This window comes from Epinephelus lanceolatus, chromosome 23, assembly GCF_041903045.1.
Source record: "Epinephelus lanceolatus isolate andai-2023 chromosome 23, ASM4190304v1, whole genome shotgun sequence".
NCBI lineage: Eukaryota > Metazoa > Chordata > Actinopteri > Perciformes > Serranidae > Epinephelus > Epinephelus lanceolatus.
Window position 1 is genome coordinate 14,900,089 of NC_135756.1, and position 18,737 is coordinate 14,918,825.

Here is an 18,737-nt window from a genome sequence, read left to right on the forward strand (position 1 = left end):
CCATCATGAATATAAAAAATGAAGCAATAATAGAAGAAGTTTAATATTCAACCTATTTCAAACACAGCCATAACTCCTGTACCCCCTCAAGTTGGGGGTACTTTTACCCCGTTTTGTCATGGTCCAAACCTTCAGGTGTTATATCTTCAATGGTTTTCATGGCAGCTGTCTGCAGCTGTAACACATTTAAGTAATTCCACCACTGTTGGCGTTAACTATGCATGTAACTGATTATTTTTTCCACATAAATGACACAATTACAATTAATAAAATTTAAATGGGCTCATTACACCATTTAATGTCTTGATCATACCAAACAGATGTAGCGTAACATCACTGTGATGTAAGGATCAGATGATCGGAGCTGAGTCCCTACGTCTTGTGTGTGTGTGTGTGTGTGTGTACTTGTACATGCTACACAGTGAGGACCAACCTCTTATAGCAACAGAGTGAGGACATTTTTGCAAAGTGAGGACATTTTGGCCGGTCCTTACTTTTTCAAAGGCCTGTTTGAGAGTTTAGACTTGGTTTTAGGGTTCTGGATAGAATTAGGTTTATGTTAGGGTTAGGTTGGAGTTAAAACGCAGTGCTCTGAAAAGAGAGCTCTGAGGGGCACAGGCTTTTATGAGTCCCAATAGGGTTTGGAAGAGCCCCATGGATATTGCAATAATATGATAATAATAAAATTTTGGATAAAATCTGAGGGTACATGTGGGGCAATGGGAACTTTGTTATTTATTACTGATGCTCCTGTCCCCCAGGGTCTCTGAAGAAATAACCTGGTGACTGCCGATGAGATTTATGAGATAAATAAATAGATAAGTAGGTAAATAAACAAACAAATAAATCAATCATTAAGTAGGTTTAATTATAAATCAGCTGAAATACGGTAAATGATCTTATAAGTGTTGACTTGAATTAAAGAAACTGATGTAATGATGCATGTGTGGAGTTAAAATTAGTTTATTTTATACGTTGTTTTTTTTAAAATAAGAATTGTTTGTTTTATTGTTCCACTACTTACTTTTCATCATAGAGATAATGTAAAGAATCATAGATAAAATCTGACAGTTGTCTTGTCCCACACTGTTCCACAGTGACACTAAAAAAATCAACATGCTCTCATCCCAACTTGTTAAATATCGCTGCTTTGTCAGTGGATCTAAACATCAAAATATGATATGCTAGGTAATTTCCTGCATCAGTTTTGGACATTCTGGAATGGCATGCCAATAAACTCTTGTTACATGCATTGTGTATTTTCAAAGTACATTTCCATTTTCACTGGAAATGTATAGTTTTGACTCTTTTCATGTGTTTTCAAAATAAACTTAAAATGTATCTAAAACACCTAATTTTTAGGTTTATTTCCTCTTATTAAGTTTGGGTAACAAAAGTACGTGGTAAGGTTTAGAAAAAAACCTAACATGGCATGCTATACTTACTAGCGCACTACTTTGTTATTGAAATAGTTAGATTGATTTTTGGCTTTCATGGGAAATGAGCAGCGGCCTCTCACAACACTGGTCTGCAGTGAACACATCGTGACTTACATTCATTTTCAAACAGGTGAAACTGCATGCCCAGTAGGCCCATGGCTTTGCAGAAAGTGTAGGCTGCAGAGCTCTTCTTCTTTGGACAAAGCTTCAAGATCTGCAGACAATGAGACAACACTGAGTAAAATCTTAAATGACAGGGAGAGACCATTAAATGACTCTGTTCAGCATTCTGATCTTTTGAAATCTTTTTGATTGTCAGTGAGATTTCCATATCACAGAGCAATCTCAAACAAAACTCAGGAAAAAATAGTAATTTGAAACTAAAAGGAGCTGGTTGAGTCAACATTAATGTATAATACAAGCTTCAAAGTGTTTCAGATTGTGCGCCCATGCTTCATGAAAAACAACACCTTGGCGAGCTGATATCAGAGACGTTATGGAGCTTTTTTCATCGGATGACCTTCCAGATAGAGAAAGATGAGGCAAATCTGCTTTGCAGCTCTTCTGTGGGGCATAATTTACCAGGCGAGCCGTATTAAACCAATACATCACATCGGCACTTTAAACACTTCTTGACATGTTCAAGCTGCTCGAACAGGGGGCCAAATTCAAAGAAAAGTCCCCATCCCTTTAATTTCGCAGTAAAATCTTTCAAAGACGATTTCTGCCCCGCTTTCAAAGCTGTCAGGGGGAAAAAAAACGTCTCGCTGGAATATATCGCAACTTTTACTGCCAAATGAACAGAGATCCACTGTGATGTCTGAAGATGGCTTCTCTCACCTCTTCCTTTAAAATCGGCCTTTTAACCTCCTCTTCCTGTGGATACCAATTACTTTTATGCCTTAGCAGAAAAATGAGGAGGGATGCTGCTTTTTTCTTTGGCTGTTTGTTGGTGTGAGATCAACATTTGACACGATTATGAGAGTAGTTAAACACTTTGGAAATATAACCCCTGTGTGGCTCCTAATGAGCACAATAATCATGCCCAACATCAAACCTTTGATAATTCTCCAATCTACACGATTCTGAATAAACTACTTATCTGAGCTGTGGTCCAAATCCAACACAACTTTATCACTGGCCCTTGACGCCGCTGTGCAGGGGACAGATCTTTGCTTATGAGCGCACTGCAAAATTGAGTTTGCTTCTATGTATTATTAAAAGAAATGGCCAGAGAGTTATGAAACAACATAAAAGAGGAGAGGGAGCTCACAGTCGGAGTAGGTGATGGTGCATTGCAGCTGTCACAACAAAATAAGCAGCTTTAAAAATTGCCCGTGTGCAGCAGAAGCAGTCATATTGGGGGCGGCTTCTAAAGAAGATTGTAAACAACATACATATGAAGTATTTTTGTATGCATACCACAATGAGATCATTGAAGAGGAAGACTTCTCTCTGGTGTGCTGCCTGTTTTTGGGCCTTGTTGACATCCGTCACCTCAAAAAGTCGACTGCAGCACACCAGTCTTCTATGAGGGACCGAAAGAACCTGGAGAGAAAGACACAGACATCGAGGTAAAAGGAGGGCGTCAATCACTCAGATGAGGCGTCTGAGATGCTTTAAAGTCATTCAAGACCATATGAAGCGATAGAGAAACCCCCGGAGAACCCTCGCGGAAACTGGGGGAAAAGTGTCGAAGTGAAACAGGAAGACTTTTAATATAAATGACTTTTGGCTGCAGTGCGCTGCATTATTCACTGGGGCTAAAAGCTGAGACTGAAGTATCAGGAAGAAAAGCTCATTAAACACAGTTTGCTGAGACAAATTAGTGACTTGAAGACTGATCTACGTGCCTTAAAAAACATTAATTAGAGCTACAGATAAGACTGCCTGCCATCTCAAGGTTATCTGAATATGAACCGTGTTCCTCTGAGGAAAACATGGGCATGAATGCAGGTTTAAATTTTAGGATTTTAGCCTAATATATAAAAGGCATACTATACCTCTCACCCTCAACCATACAGAAACAATGCATAGACTTATACGAAGGTAATCCCTCTCAATCACCACTTATGACCCACTAGACGTGTGTGGCAGTGTATTTATCTGACTCTGCTCTCTGCCAGTATTTTCTTATTTTGCTGTGTTCAGAAAGTTTATAGGTGCAAAGCCTCCTGCAAATAACTGCAGGTGATGTAAGGACTTAATAAAAACATAGCAACCCTATGCCAGACTATGAAAATCATGGATACAACACCAAAGAAAAAAAACAAAAAACAAAAAAAAAACGGCAAACGGGCAAAGCTCACTCCAAAACCACAGTAAATCCGGGGCAGCTTTAACGATTGCTGGCAAGCACTGACAGAGAGGATGTAGATTAAGAGCAACTTGAAGTTGTCCTGTTTTCTGGACAGTTAGGTACCGACGTGACTTAGTTAGCTTGCTAAAGTATTGGCTTTTCCATTACGACAAATGTAACATTGCTACAATTGTAGCTTGCAGTGCAGGGAGGAGAAGCCAAGTTTGAACGTTGCATTTACAAAAAGTTCATTTATGAGGCCAGGTTTGATGATCCTTGTTCTATTTCTAGTAACCCTAGTAGTCCTCTAAAGGAAATGTTCGGCCACAGGTCACTCAAACAAAACTTTTAGTTCAGTCAGGAACACTTTGTCAAAGAAAACTTTATTTGCATTTGCAGTATTATATTTGGCAGTATGGCTCTGTTCTGGGGCCTCTCTACCTTTCCTCGGGCCTATGCGGAAAGCCTCTTCCATGTTCTATGTGGAGAACCTAAGACGGAGGGAGCACACCTCTCTGCCCTTCCATGCGCTTACTGGGAAAGTCTTGAGGCAGAGAGAGCAAATCTCTCTGCCCTTCCATAAGGATACATGCAATCAGTTGCCAACAAAAAGGACAAATTGCACTCAGTTGCAATACTTGATGTAGCCTATTCTTTGTGAATTCACCCATGACTGTTTAATCTTTTGCAGTATACATCTTTCTGTTAAGTTACCAACCCTGACACCAGATGTTTCACTCTATCAAGGCTGTTGTAGACTAGTGGTTCCCAGCTGGTCCAGCCACAGGGTCCAGTCCTTAGTCATTAGTTCAAGGTCAACACAGTTTAATATATTCAGAGTCATACTTGCAGTTGGCCATGTCATCGAGATAGTTTGCTGTCTCTTATTTACTCTCTCTACAGCATGAAACTGCACTTCAAAATAAAAGCTCTGTGCCAGATACTCTCTGTACTTCAAAATAAAGTGTTTTTACAAACATGACACGTTTGCGAGTCACTTGCGGTCCATTCAGAATGGATCTGCAACCCACTTTTGGACCACGACCCACCAGTTAGGAACCTCTGGTATAGACTGTGGAACCCAAGTATCATGAACTGGATTAGCAAAGGTGGTAAAGCTTCACTTGGAGGTGTTTTATTTTGTACAAAATGCTGCGGTTGATTCAATTGAGGCCTAGCTTCTCCTCTTGGACTTAAGTGCTTTTCCCTGTTTAAGCAGATTACACTACAAAAATGGCCGCGACTGATCTAATCACGTTCTCTCCCCTTCATGTATCTCTGACTCCATGTTGGATCACTGCAGGAATCTAAACAACAGCTGAGTAACTGTCAGCTGAAGTGAAGTTGATCCCCTCTTCATGATATAACGGAAATATTCACAGCCCCTGTTTGGTTTTCCCTCTGTGTATTCCCACTTTGTGCTCCCTGTGGACACACACATACTCGCTCTGTCATCACTGCAGGGTCTACAGGCTCCCGCTCAGCTGGCCACAGTCAGCCCGCTTTCTCATTACACTAATGTCAGAAACATGTAAAGACATCATTAGCTTCAAGTGCCTCTAGTGTGTTAAGAAAATAATCCTTTTCTGATGGGATTATTAAGAAACAGTGTGACAGGAGAGTTTAGTCATACAACTAAAAAACTAATTGTGTGACTAGAGAAACATGGATTCTACAAATGCTATTCATATCAGACATTTATGGATATTTGAGGTAAACGTGGATATAAAGCTACTTCATCACATACGAGACAAATTGTTATAGAGCTTTCATCAGCTCATCAAATATGTACACCAAGCAAACTCTTATTATCAGGAAAATCATTCTCCCTCTGAGCAAAATAAGTTTTAAACCCACAGTATGGGGGACTCTGACACCTGCTGTGATGGTATTTCTGAGGAAGAAACTTTATCTGAGTCTTTTTATGGCAGACGGCTCCCATGAGCAGGAATAGTCACTTCCTGTCACAACAATCCATCATTGTTTTGGCTATGACAACAGTCCCTCTGTCATCCTATGGCTACTCATCCATCACTGAGAGACATTTAAAGGCACAAGTGAGGAAAAAAAAAGGTGGCAATCTTTTCAATGTCATTGTTCCAATGTCATTCTGAAAGTTAACAGGAAATAATTGAGATTAAATTTCAGACTAATTAAATTTACACTGAAAACTTTGATTCATATTGTGGATGGACAGGAACACTGGACTCAGGAGTCTACAGTTAGAGTTAAACAGTGCTTACATGCTGATGTTTAGCAGGTATAATGTTTACCATGGTCATCATTGGCTCTGTGTACACGTGGCATTAATATGTACCTTGATTGGTTGGATCACCCACACCTAATGTGTCGGAATGCTCAGACCACATTCGAAGGTGGTCTGGGCCGCGTATGACCACATTCTTTCAGCAGTGTGTATGCTAACATGTCCAAGGTCACACTGAAGGGCCGCAACTCAGCTGACGTCCTCTGTGTAAACCAAAGTACAGAACTCTTTTGCAATAAAAAAACATTGCCAGTATGTCAGACATCTTGGGTGATCTGGTTTGCCTGGAACATGCCAAAGAATTGGCATGTATTGTTTTAATTCAATCAGGACCACTTTAGTCAAACAAAACTTCATTTCCATTTGCAGTATTATGCTGTAGTATTATCTGCCCTTCCATGCATCTAAATGGAGAGCCTAATGCAGGCAGAGCAAACCTCCCTGCCCTTCCATGCGAGGAGAGCAGCAGCAAAGACTCACCAGGCACAGAACAGAGCAGCATCAATGACAAACAGAAACAACATTGATAAGTCAGACACAGCATGAAAAGGAGGAGCTGGGGTTGAGGCGTGTTGCAAAGTGGCTTGCAGAGGTAACAGATACACAAAGTGTTGCGTTTGAAATAAAGGCATGAGGCACTAACTTTATCAAGGCAAATGTATGTAAATATATAAAAATACAGAGGGAATAATGAATAATGTCCCATAATTTTTGCGTTTTTACTTTGTCGTGGTAACATCCCTAGAGGAAATATCCTCTATGTATATGTATATGTATATTTATATATGTGTGTGTGTGTGTGTGTGTATATATATATATATATATATATATATATATATATATATATATAGTCTGGGGTGTTGGTGAGGAACAGTTGTCCACGGCATCAGCTTGCTCTGTGTTCCTATTGGTCAAAGTGACGGCTGTGACAGGAGAAGTCGTAAATGACAAAAGGAAAACCAAACATGCTAGACTTTCTATCGCGACATCGTGAGGTGTCCCAGACGTGGCGTCGTCATCGTCTACTATGACACACTACACGAGATGAAACAATGGATAATTGTGTCAGACACTCATTCTTTCACGATCCGAGCCAACACTGTACAATGCTGCATCAGGCTGTAAATCGGCTGATAATTTTTAGTGTGAACCAGGCATTAGGTATGCATGATAATATTGGTACATCGTCGGCCAATATCAGCATTAAAAATCAGAATCAGCCAACATGCTTTTTCTTATTATACATTGAAAAGTATTGCATTTCATGTCTCCATCTGCTGGTTGGCCATCACAGTAAGAGTATGCATACATAATATGATGTTGATTCCACTACAGAAGAGACTGGTGATCACTAAGCTGAGCTGTTCTATATCGGCATATCGGCTACCGACTAAAGCCCGCTTGAAAGGTTGCCAGATTACACTGCACATTTTTGGCACATCTGTGACATCATAATTACAATATTTACGAAAATGAAAGCTAAAAAAAGCTGAAGGCAACATAAATGTAACTGACTCTGACTTTACTATTGACTATTATTCATCAAGCTACCATCAATTCATCATTATGCATCTAAATTAATCTAATTTCAATTATGTTTTACTGTATAAAGGCTGTGGTATACACTGAGATAAATACTACACTAGCTCTTGTGTATGGATGCAATATAGTTTTACAGAGCTAAATGTCAGAGTGTATGGGAAACAAATCAGCAACTTTATCTATATTTCATGAATAACGGATTTAAGGCCTTGGTGCACTGATAAGATTTAAAAAGTAATTCCCTGAACTGTTGAATCATTTTGAAAAAACCTTTCGGTGTTTTATGAGTGGGCACACACAGCACATTCCCACATGAATCAGTGTAATCAGTCAATTATAAAGCTAAATACTTCTGCTTCTGTGTCTGTCTCACACTTAAAAACTCTAAAACGTATAAAACTTTCCATAGAAATATTCACACGGCAAATGGAAACAACAAGTCTCTGAAGCTGACTCTTAACTACAGAAATTCCAGTGTTCAGGTTCAAGCATTTACATAATGCTACTCATGCGCACTGACCAAGCCTTTAACCTTAAACTGTTAAAAAAAAGACTCTAATGATAGCAGTGGTTAATGACGTATCTAGCTGGAGTAATGACCTGAGGTAATGATCCTGCTGCTGATGAGACATTTAATGGCTAATAAATGTGCTCCGCTAACACTACTAAGGCTAGGTGATAGTGATAAGGCCTTGAATAATGAGTGAGTGACTTGGCATGGAGTTACCAAAGAGTCAGCATGTGTAATCACTCATGTTTTCTGCTTTCTACTATTCTAGCAAGCCAAGAAGATTATAGGGTGTTGTGTAAAATATATACTGAATTATTTGTACTGCTGTGTAAAGGAAAGGATGATTCAGTGGAAAGAACTGGTGAAGTTTCTACAGAGTCTGATAAGGAATAAAGTTACTGTACCATAAACTCAACCCCATCCGGGAATAAGTTTAAGTAACTTTTGGATGTGTGTGTGTGTGTGTGTGCTGTGATGCACTATGTATGTCTTTGCAAGCACCAATATGAATTTTAGTTCTTGAGAAAAAGACAGTTTTGTAAAGCGAGGACATTTGAGGAAGTCCTTACTACTGCTTTAGACCTGGTTTTGGAGTTAAAGCCACTCTAATCAATACATTTATGGATCATGGGTATAATATTTATAATGTGAAAGGTGCTGTTTATAGGGATTAACTCACAAGAGCTGTCAATCATTGTCTATTGTCTATAAGTCCATTCAAATTTCATTCCTTGAGACCCTGTGTCCTCATATGTGGACATCACATTTTGGGTTTACTTGACCTTATACTGCCATCTTGTTTACTTTAACAAGATGGCAGCCGTCTCTGCCAAGTCAGTCTGCAGCTGATCCTGACACAAAGGTGGACAAGGTTCAAAACCTGATCACATTTAATGGTTATGATTAATAATGTTTGTAGTTTGATATGGCAACAAATTTTACAAATTTTAACAAGAGGAACAAGATAAATGCTGTTAATTACAAAGTACTCATTTGAAGACACTGGGACTTTATTATCGTCTCATTAGAGGACACTGGGATGTAGTCTCATTCGGGGACATTAGGACTTGACAATATATATATATTTTTTTATTTATCTGGTCCTACTAATCCCAAATAGCTAGGAGAAATTGAAAATGCATACCAAACAAAAGTTTGGGTGTCAGGCGGATATCTAATCTTCAAACTGTATTCATTTTTAATGCTCAAATTTAGCCTATTATCAATATTTACCTTGTACCTATACACTGTGCACACAGGCTTATCAGTTGCCAATGACACTATCAGCATGTGGTTGTTATATGTTCTGTCCACTAGAGGGCATTTCAACATTACCAATAAACACTTGGAATCACCAAGAGGTGATGGTAATAAATTAGCTTCGGCAGAAAATAGATAATTTTATCTTGTCAACTTTAACGAACATTTTCAGTCTCACATTGCTTAAATGGTCAGATGCTTTCTGCCATTTCTTATATGAGTGCATTCATAAATAGTAATTCAGAGGGCCAGAGAGCACAATGAGACACAAACCGAACTGTTTGTGAATTTGGAGTGCTGTTGGAATTAGTTATTCAGAGCACCACAGTCATGAGTGACACAGCAGCAGACTGCAATTCATTTTCAATGGAAGCCGGTGACGTGAAGCTACAAACTGGCACCCAACACTTGTCGTTGCCGATGGGCATGACGAGCTACCAATGATACTTTTTCATGCTTCGGCTGTAACTTTCTTCCTCACCCTGCCATTCACTTCTTGCATGCATGCTCACCATCTATCTCTATCTCTATCTCTATCTCTGTGGTGGAGAGTCGTGTTTTGCCTCCAGTTAACAAACTGATGCCATTGTGACATCGGCCCTTAAAGGGTCTATACTGGACTTACATTCACCAGGTAGCTAAATTAACAATATGTCAGTGTGGTGTTTACAGCTTGATGTTCTGCCCTAAATGGCCAAAACATCAACTAAAGGATAAGGAATGCATTGTGTTACTGAGATTATTGAACAGAAGTATGTCTGTGTGTCCATACCGTTTTCATGCCCACGATGGACTGCTCAACCTTGGAGACGTAGGTGACGTGGTCTTCGTTGGAGCGTAACTCCCTCAGTTGTATTCTTTCATAGATTCCCACCACCATGTCCCTGGGGATGTCTGCTCCGTCATCCACACCTAAGATGGAAATAGGCTGATTACGCACAAGTGTACACACGTCACAGGGCGGCCGCTGTAATTTTACCAGACATTCCTGGAATACAGAGTGACTGATGTTTTAACAGCGGCAGAGAAACCATAGTGTGTCTACTCTGGCTTAAGTACAGCAGGGTATGTGTCACTACCAGAGGAAGAGACACACATAAAAATGTACATACAACATACAACATGGCTGTGTACATATGGGACTGACACACTCTTCTTTGACTTGCAAAGAGTGGAACAAACTTCAATATTCGGAGCTAAAGGGAGCTCTGTCTCTCCTCATTCGTCCTTCTTTGACTTTCTGTCTCTCACTGTCTCCATTAAATAATGACAGAAGGCGAAGTGAGAGGAGGTTAATTGGCGAGTGAAAGGTTAACACCCATAGAAGATTTTCTGTCTGGAACACAGTGCAGTTCAAGGCCGTGACATTTCGACGCAGGTAGAGCTGCATGTCGTTAGGCTGAAAGGTTGCCCTCGAGATGCTCCCCATTATATCTGCGCAGCTGTACTGCGCTGCGTGGTACATTGAGTTTTCAATGGGGCAGGGTGTGTTTGGAGAAAATGAAGCTGCCACAAGTGATGGCGGTGACAGTGAGGCACCCTGGGACACCGCTGAGACATCGCTGCACATTATGGAGTCAGAGGGAGTGGAGGAGATGTCCAGGGGGAAATGCGTTTAAAGTGTCAGATAAATATGTTGCATTTTCTTCGCTGGATGTCTCTTTATTTCAATCTCTCTGCCAGTTCTCCCACTTACTCCCACTCACCGTGACATAACTGCTTTCTTTTTGGCCACGCTAACAGACACTTTGGTCCAGATTAAAATATCCACACAGCTTTTGGATGGATTGACGTGCAAATTCTTACAGGCATGATAAATCCTACAAATTACTTTGGTGATCAAGATGTGATTTGTTGTTTTGAATAAAATCTCTGGACAACTGGATGGACTGCCATGAAATTTGGGACATTTCCCCCGGAGCTATGGACAGACTTCAGTGACTATACATGTGTCACAGCTCAAGTTTCTTAGGTTGTCATGTTGCTTCCTGTTTTACTTTGAAACTCACATCTCCTCTCGTTTCAGATTGCTTCACTTCCTGCCTCTGTGTTTTCCCTCCCTTTTGATGACTTCACCTGTGTCTGATTGTCTGTCCCACCCTGATTGGCCTCACCTGTGTCTTGTTATCCTTCCCCTCACCAGAGTATTTAGTGTGTGTCTTGTTTTCTCTCAGTCCCAGTTCGTCTTAGCTCCTTGTGTGTCTAGCGTTCCAGCCTTTTGATTCCCTGTATCCTTTTCTTGCTTTTTTGGATTTAGCGTGTTGGTTGACTCTGCCTCTGCCTCATCCCTGTTGGATGTGTTTGCCTCCACTGATAGACCATCTGTGTACCGAAACCTACCTTTTGACCAGTAGGCCAACAGACTGTGTTATTTTACCCAAACTCACTCCAGGGACATGCATTCCTGAGTTATTTCAATGTTGTCTATGAACATTTTGGGTTTATCTTTGTTTCTATTTTTTATTTTTGTTACAAAATATCATGAAGTTTGATTTTTCTACATATATATTGAGAGAGAGTTTGTTCATCTGAAACCATTTAGTGTGAATGCCGACTATCACCACCTGCTGGTGAAGAGAGTTATTTCCTCCCACACAGGTGCAGAACGCTCATACTAGTTGGCTGTTGGCCGTAGTCTTTTTGGTGTGTTCAAGTGCAACGTTTTGGTCGAGACAGAGGCAACGTCTTCCTTTGTTTCCACTGTAGTAACTTTGGTGATCCCTCAGCTTTTCATGTAGCGCCATCATCAGGTCACATTTTGTACGATACTAACCTGGTTACCTGGTTATGAAATACCTACAAAACTTTACATTTCCAACAGCATCATTGTGTTTAGTGCTTATTAGCAAATTCAAAACTCAAATAATGACCATGGTAAATATTACACATGCTAAACGTGCTTAACATATTTTCCTTTCCTTTTCCTTTTACTATATCCTTGTGAGCATGTTAGCATCCATCCATCCATCCATCCATCCATTTTCATCCACTTATCCAAGGCCCTGTCGTGGGGGCAGCAGGCCAAGCAAAGCACCCCAGACATCCCTCTCTCCAGCAACTCTTTCCAGCTCCTCCTGGGGGACCCCAAGGTGTTCCCAGGCCAGATGACATATGTAATCCCTCCAGCGTGTTCTGGGTCTGCCTCCGGGCCTCCTACCAGTGGGACGTGCCAGAAACACCTCCAACAGGAGGCATCCTGATCAGATGCCCGAACCACCTCAACTGACCCCTTTCGATGCGAAGGAGCAGCGGCTCTACTCCGAGCTCCCTCCAGATATCCGAGCTCCTCACCCTATTTCTAAGGCTGAGCCCTTGTATCTGTGATCTCATTCTTTTGGTCACTACCCAGAGCTCATGACAATAGGTGAGGGTTGGGATGTAGATGGATCAGTAAATTGAAAGCTTTGCCTTCTGGGTCAGCTCCCTCTTCACCACGATGGTCCAGCGCAGTGCCCACATCATTAAAGAAGCCAAACCGCCGATCCATCTCACGCTCCATTCTACCCTCACTCATGAACAAGACCCCGAGATACTTGAACTCCCTTGTTTGAGGCAGTAGCTCTCTCCTGTGAGTTGGGATGTTAGCATGCTAATATGCAGCACCAAAGTACAGTCCACAGAGCCACTAGCATGGCTGTAGGCTCATGTTTCACCTATGTTTCTCTTGTAGCTTGAGCTTTGTCTCTTCTCTTTTACTCTCTGCCTCTGCTTTCATCATGTCAAATGTAAAGTTGGCTTGTCATGAGGCCAGTTAATGAACAGAAGCCCACCATAAGGACTTAAAACGCAAACTGAGCTCTCTGTGCAGATCTGAGTCCCCCCTCTCTATCCAGTAACTGAGACACTACAATTTACATTTTCCAATGAGCTGACATAAAGAATTAATTTATGGTGGAAGCTGGTTTATATTATGTTGGCCCATTGTGCAACAGCTTTGACACTGACGGTCTGTTTTAATTGAGATAATGAATGTTCTATGGTTCTTCATTACTATTGGTTTCTGGTGCATAATTGCATTTCACCTCAGCCTATTAGTTGATTGAGCTATTCCTCTGTCAGTGTGTATGAGAGACGTGAGTGAGGAGAAAAGAGGAGCAAGAGACGGAGAGAATATAAACAAGGAAAGACAGATGAATAAACAGACCAAATGATATTCTGTCCAAGACAAAACAAGATAAGAGAATGGATAGAGAGACGGAGAAAACACAGTAAACTGAACAGAAGACAAATAGAGAGGCCAAGGGAGAGTGGCGTATTTTAATTTGCATAAGATGCCGAAATTGATTTTCCAACTTAATTTAATTGTGGGGAACAGTCTGCATGAATCTATTAAAGCTGTTCTGCATCGACCTCAGCGTTCCCTGATTGATTGCGCAGAGGGAGAGCAAAACTACGAAGCTCGTCTCGTCCTCAGCACTCGGCGAATGAGCATCTGTCTGCATGCTGGAGACAAGAATTACAGGTGCTTTCTGTCGGTGTCGCTATGAGTTGTGAATGTGTAAAGCAAGGCGGGCAGGGATAGAAATGTAACCTTATTTTTATCACCTCTATTTATGCGGGGAGGTTTGATTGAATACGGAGCCGAACTCGGCTGCACACTGACTCACTTTCACTGATTCATCGTCTTTGTTTAGGATCATTGAGTATTATTGGTTTCTTAAACAACTGGGAAAAACAGTGACAAAACAATTCCTCAAACTTCTCAAACAGCAGTTGTTTATGGTCAGTCATATATATATTAGCTATAGGTGAGCACTTTTTGGCACCTTGTGCCATGGAGTGAATTGAAAATGAAAGCCATATACTATAATTATGGGATTTTTGGAGGGTCTTTCAATTTTCCTCCTGTCTGCTGTGACTTATTCCAGTTTTTGGTGGTATTCATTTAATAAACCAGGTGGTGGTATATAATTAATCACCACCCATGCAGTGAGGGTAAAAGATACCATGTTTGTTTATCACATATAAATATATACTGCCATACTCTGTGTTTAGTTCTAATTAGTAAATATTTGCTTGCCTGAACGCTTAACTAAGATGAAGAACATCTGCATGTTAGCACGGCTATAGACTAGAGACAAATTTATACTTGTGCGTCAGCTCTATGCAGAGCCTACATCATGGCCTATGCACGTGGCCTGCGCCGTTGTGAGCATTTATACTTGTGCGGTGGTGTGTCTGTCACTCTGCAGTTACACCTCCAAAACACTAGTCAGCAGCGGAGGTTTCTGTGAAGTGCTGCAAAGTTTAGTTGATTCAAAACACACATTAAACACACATTAAACATGGCAATTTCAAACACAAGTGCACAAATCAGCTTCACTATAACTCGCAGCATTCACAGACAAAGCACTTGTCTTTATCTGGACACATTTTCCCCACAAATTCAACATGCTAATGTTTTTAGCACAAGCCTATGGCATTTTACATTGTATAAATTAGCCTAGTGGCTAGCAGACTTTTCCTCTACTCATGTGAAGCCAGGGACAACAGCAACATTTAACAAAGGTAACGTTACAAAATTCAGCTCCATTACAACTCAGAAGATTCACTGACAAAACAACTGTCTTATACTTAACACGTTTTCCAAACAAATATAACATGCTAACGTTATTAGCACAAGCTTATGGCATTTTACACTGTATAAATTAGCCTAGCGACAAGTGGAGATTTCCTCTGCTCGTATGAAGCCAGGATAAATCACACACAAGACTCAAGATGCTATTTTGTTGGGGCTTTATCATCTACACAATTTATTGTTTCTTATCTGTGAAATCAAAGTAAATAAAAGCTTTGTTTCCACTGAGGGAAATGGTTTCAGCTTACAGAAATATACAGGAGGTCTGCAGGCCAACAGGGGGTGACTCCACTGGGTGCAAAAAGAAGCCTGAATGTATCCAAGTCTATGTGAAAATGACCTTCTTCTTTGTCTCCAAGTCTTCTTAAATGCATCACAGCATGATTTTCATTCTATAAATTGGTCCCATTTAGATTAAATGGATGATAGAGCAGGGTATGTCTCAGGGCGTGGCTACCTTGTGATTGACAAGTCGCTACCATGGCGATGTCCTCAGGTGGTCAGCCAGATCCATCCCCTCGCTCCTGCAAAGCTCCAACCTCTAGTCCAAATATGATCAGTTTTGGCTCCAATAAACCAACATGCTGAACTCAAGGCTTTAAAATGGTAGTCCACAAACTAATGGGTGGCGTGGTTGCTACGTCCACTTCTTTCAAGCACTCTATGGTCTAAATAACTATAAATATATAATTTTAAAAACAGTTCTAGCTTTATGTTCCACGTCTTTGAAGAGAATACAGACACCTTGTGGTTTCTATCAAGCACAAACCACCGTTTACAGAAGGTTATCATTCTTCAGTGTGGATAATGATTGTTCATGTTATTGGTATAGCTATCATTCTTGGTATAGACGGCCCTTTAGTCCTGTCAAAACTCTTTCCACCCTTTGTTGTTTTGGTCCCTACTTATCCTGTTAACTGATCCCTGCAGATGAAATTATTTTTCCCTATGCCTTTATAGAAGAGTTCATATGTCAGGGAGGGCCTCAGTGAGACAGGTACTCCGTCAGTCAACAAACCATGAGCATACTCTTGGCAATTTTAGCACCCAGCTCATACCAATTTGAGACGATTATGTCAACTAATTATAAAAATACCGCTCACCTCGTAGGTTGCGTATGAAGTCCTCCAACATCATCTTGCGGTCGGGCTTGATGTTTGGACTGTACATGTCGGTGTTGAGCAGAATGATGGCGAAGGCCAGGATGAAGATGGTGTCCGGGTTGTGAAACTGCTGCACCACATCGGGGTTACACATGCAGTAGCGCTGACTGTTGGAGTAAAGGAGAAAGAAGACAGAGAATAAAGTGGAAGGTAAAGAAGGTGGAAAGGAGGCATATTGTCAGAGATGTGGGTCATGACAGCGGAGACAAACACAGGGGAATGAAGGAATGGAACAGGAAGATAGGATGTTAGAATAGGTGAGGCCGGGTTCAAGCAGATGATAAGCACAGAGACAGAGAGATAAATTAGAAAAATATAAGGGACAGGAAAAGGGACAGATGGGACGAAAAGACAAAGATATCGTTATCCTGAGACACTAAAACATCCTTCAACACTCTACATGCTCATAAAAGCCTTGACACAAGCCGAGCAAGAGAGCGTTGCACAGAAACAAGAGTTATGGCTTTAATTTTGTTCGTGGCTTCATCTGAAGCCGTTTGCTGCCTCTCACCAACAATGAACCTCACAGTGGGTGCTTTGCTGAAACGGTGTCTCTCTTCATAAATACATTTGTCCCACTGGATTGGATGGCTACATGGATCTTGCATTACCCAAGATAATGTCAAACAGACACATGCACCCACACATAGTATTCCGCATGAATCCGCTGAGCCATATTTAAACATTCTCCAACATTTATGGGCCTGGTTGCTGCATTTATGCGGGTTGTTATTGTGTCGGAGAGAAGAAATATGAAGTCTGAAATATGAAATCCCCTTACCTAGGCACTTTTCTGCAAAAGACCATGACAGGGGCCAGACACAGTTTGATCCCAAAAAACACCTCTAAATATGAGAGATGGAGAATGGAAATGCCTCTGTGTCATGCGGTTGTAGAAGCCATGAATCTAGCAGATTTGTAGACACCCACTTTGGGTGTTTGCATATGTGTGTGTTTAAGAAAGAGGAGCCCAGAGGAGAGAGATAAATTGTTTCTCTGTCGCTGTGAAGTGCATGGACACTTCCTGGTTAGGGGATGAATAAAACAATAGTACAAGATCTACTGCGTGTGAGTAATCAGAGATGGGAAAATACAGAGTAAAAGGAGAATAAGACGGTGTGTGTGTGTGTGTGTGTGTGTGTGTGTGTGCCCTGTGGGCTCGGTGTTGGCGTGTATACTGTAATCGTTACTTTAATCGGTCATCATTTCCACAGTGGAGCTGTAGCACCGCTTTGTAGACCCACTGAACCGCATGATTGGAATCTAATGTCTCTGTGGGACTGAGTAAAGAAACATATATTGGTATGCATACTGTGGGTCCATACCTTGTCACCCATACGCAGGTTTTAATGTGTTCTCCAACACAGCTTAAAGGAGCAGTGTGAAGTATATAAGAGGAACTATTGATAGAAACTGAAAATAATATTCTATAAAGCTGATATCATTTTTATGCTGATGACACACAATTGTACCTCTCTATCACACCAAATGCCTTTGCTTCATGCTCTCGCTGCCTGCCTCACTGACATTAATGTATGAATGGGTAGAAACTCTTTAAAGCTAAATGAGGAAAAAAAAATGAGATTCTTTTAATTGGACCCAAAGCAGCAAAAGAAAAAGTGCACTTAACACTTTCCTCGCCAGAGTATTATTTTTAAGTTGCCAGTCACCGCCAGCATTTTTGATCATATTCACTAATCTCTGAAGACGCACAGAATATTTTGTTCTATGAATATGTAAACAGTATATACGTTAACTAAAGAAGAGACCTTCTGTTTTTAAACACAAAAAAACATTTTATTCTATTTTATTCTGTTTCTTTTTTTATCAACACTTGAATTTGTGCATTTTCATTTTTGTCAAAGTCATTTTTAAGTACAAATAAATTTCACATTTACATTTTTTTTTCTCATTTCCTTATGTCAGTTTGGATTGTATAAATGAACATAATATTGCTGATACTAAAATAATATTCTCTTTGAGGTATAGCGGAACGCGTTGTCATCCCACCAAAGTTGTTGATTTAAAAAAGTTGTGGTGAGAGTTCAGAGTATGGGAGTTGTCCTACCCTGAGGGTAACAGCCTGTGCCAATGGATCGCTGCTGTGAGAGCTGGGGAGGGCCCACTCTAAAGCCAGTGTTTAGTTTGTCTGTACTGGGCTACTGTAGAAACATGGTGGTGCAACATGGTGGATTCTGTGGAAGAGGACCCACTCTCTTCATAGATAGACACGGCTGATTTTAAGGTAACAAAAACGACTGATAGATAATACACTAAAGAAAGTGTTATGAGTATTCAAATCAACTCCACTTTATTTTATATATATATATATATATATATATATATATATATATACATACATACATGTATATATGTATGTGTATATGTATATGCATATATATATATATATATATATATATGTGTGTGTGTGTGTGTGTGTGTGTGTATGTATATATATATATATATATATATATATATATATATACATATATATGTTCAAAACACAATTTAAAAACCATCAAAAAAAATTTAATCTGGCTTTTACTTTGCAATAATATAACAGTTTTCACTTTTAGTTTGAATAATTGTTTTTTTTCTACTTTATTTTCTCCCTGCTGTGTGTTTTATTTTGTTCTACAGACTATTGTTTACTGTTTTTTTTTTAATTGACACATTTTA

The 18,737-nt window shown here is 40.2% G+C and overlaps 1 protein-coding gene across 3 annotated transcripts in view; it reads right to left on the reverse strand.

Moving 5' to 3' along the window:
• The window catches only part of iqsec3a (IQ motif and Sec7 domain ArfGEF 3a), a 178,823-nt gene that overhangs the window by 17,297 nt on the left and 142,789 nt on the right, over nt 1-18,737 (reverse strand). For all 3 annotated transcript variants that reach the window (XM_033614824.2, XM_033614822.2, XM_033614825.2), the window contains 4 exons: nt 15,999-16,165; nt 10,090-10,229; nt 2,862-2,987; nt 1,554-1,653 (listed from right to left, as the gene is read on the reverse strand). In XM_033614824.2, coding sequence (XP_033470715.2) covers nt 1,554-1,653; nt 2,862-2,987; nt 10,090-10,229; nt 15,999-16,165 — 533 coding nt within the window. The remainder of the gene's footprint in view (nt 1-1,553; nt 1,654-2,861; nt 2,988-10,089; nt 10,230-15,998; nt 16,166-18,737) is intronic.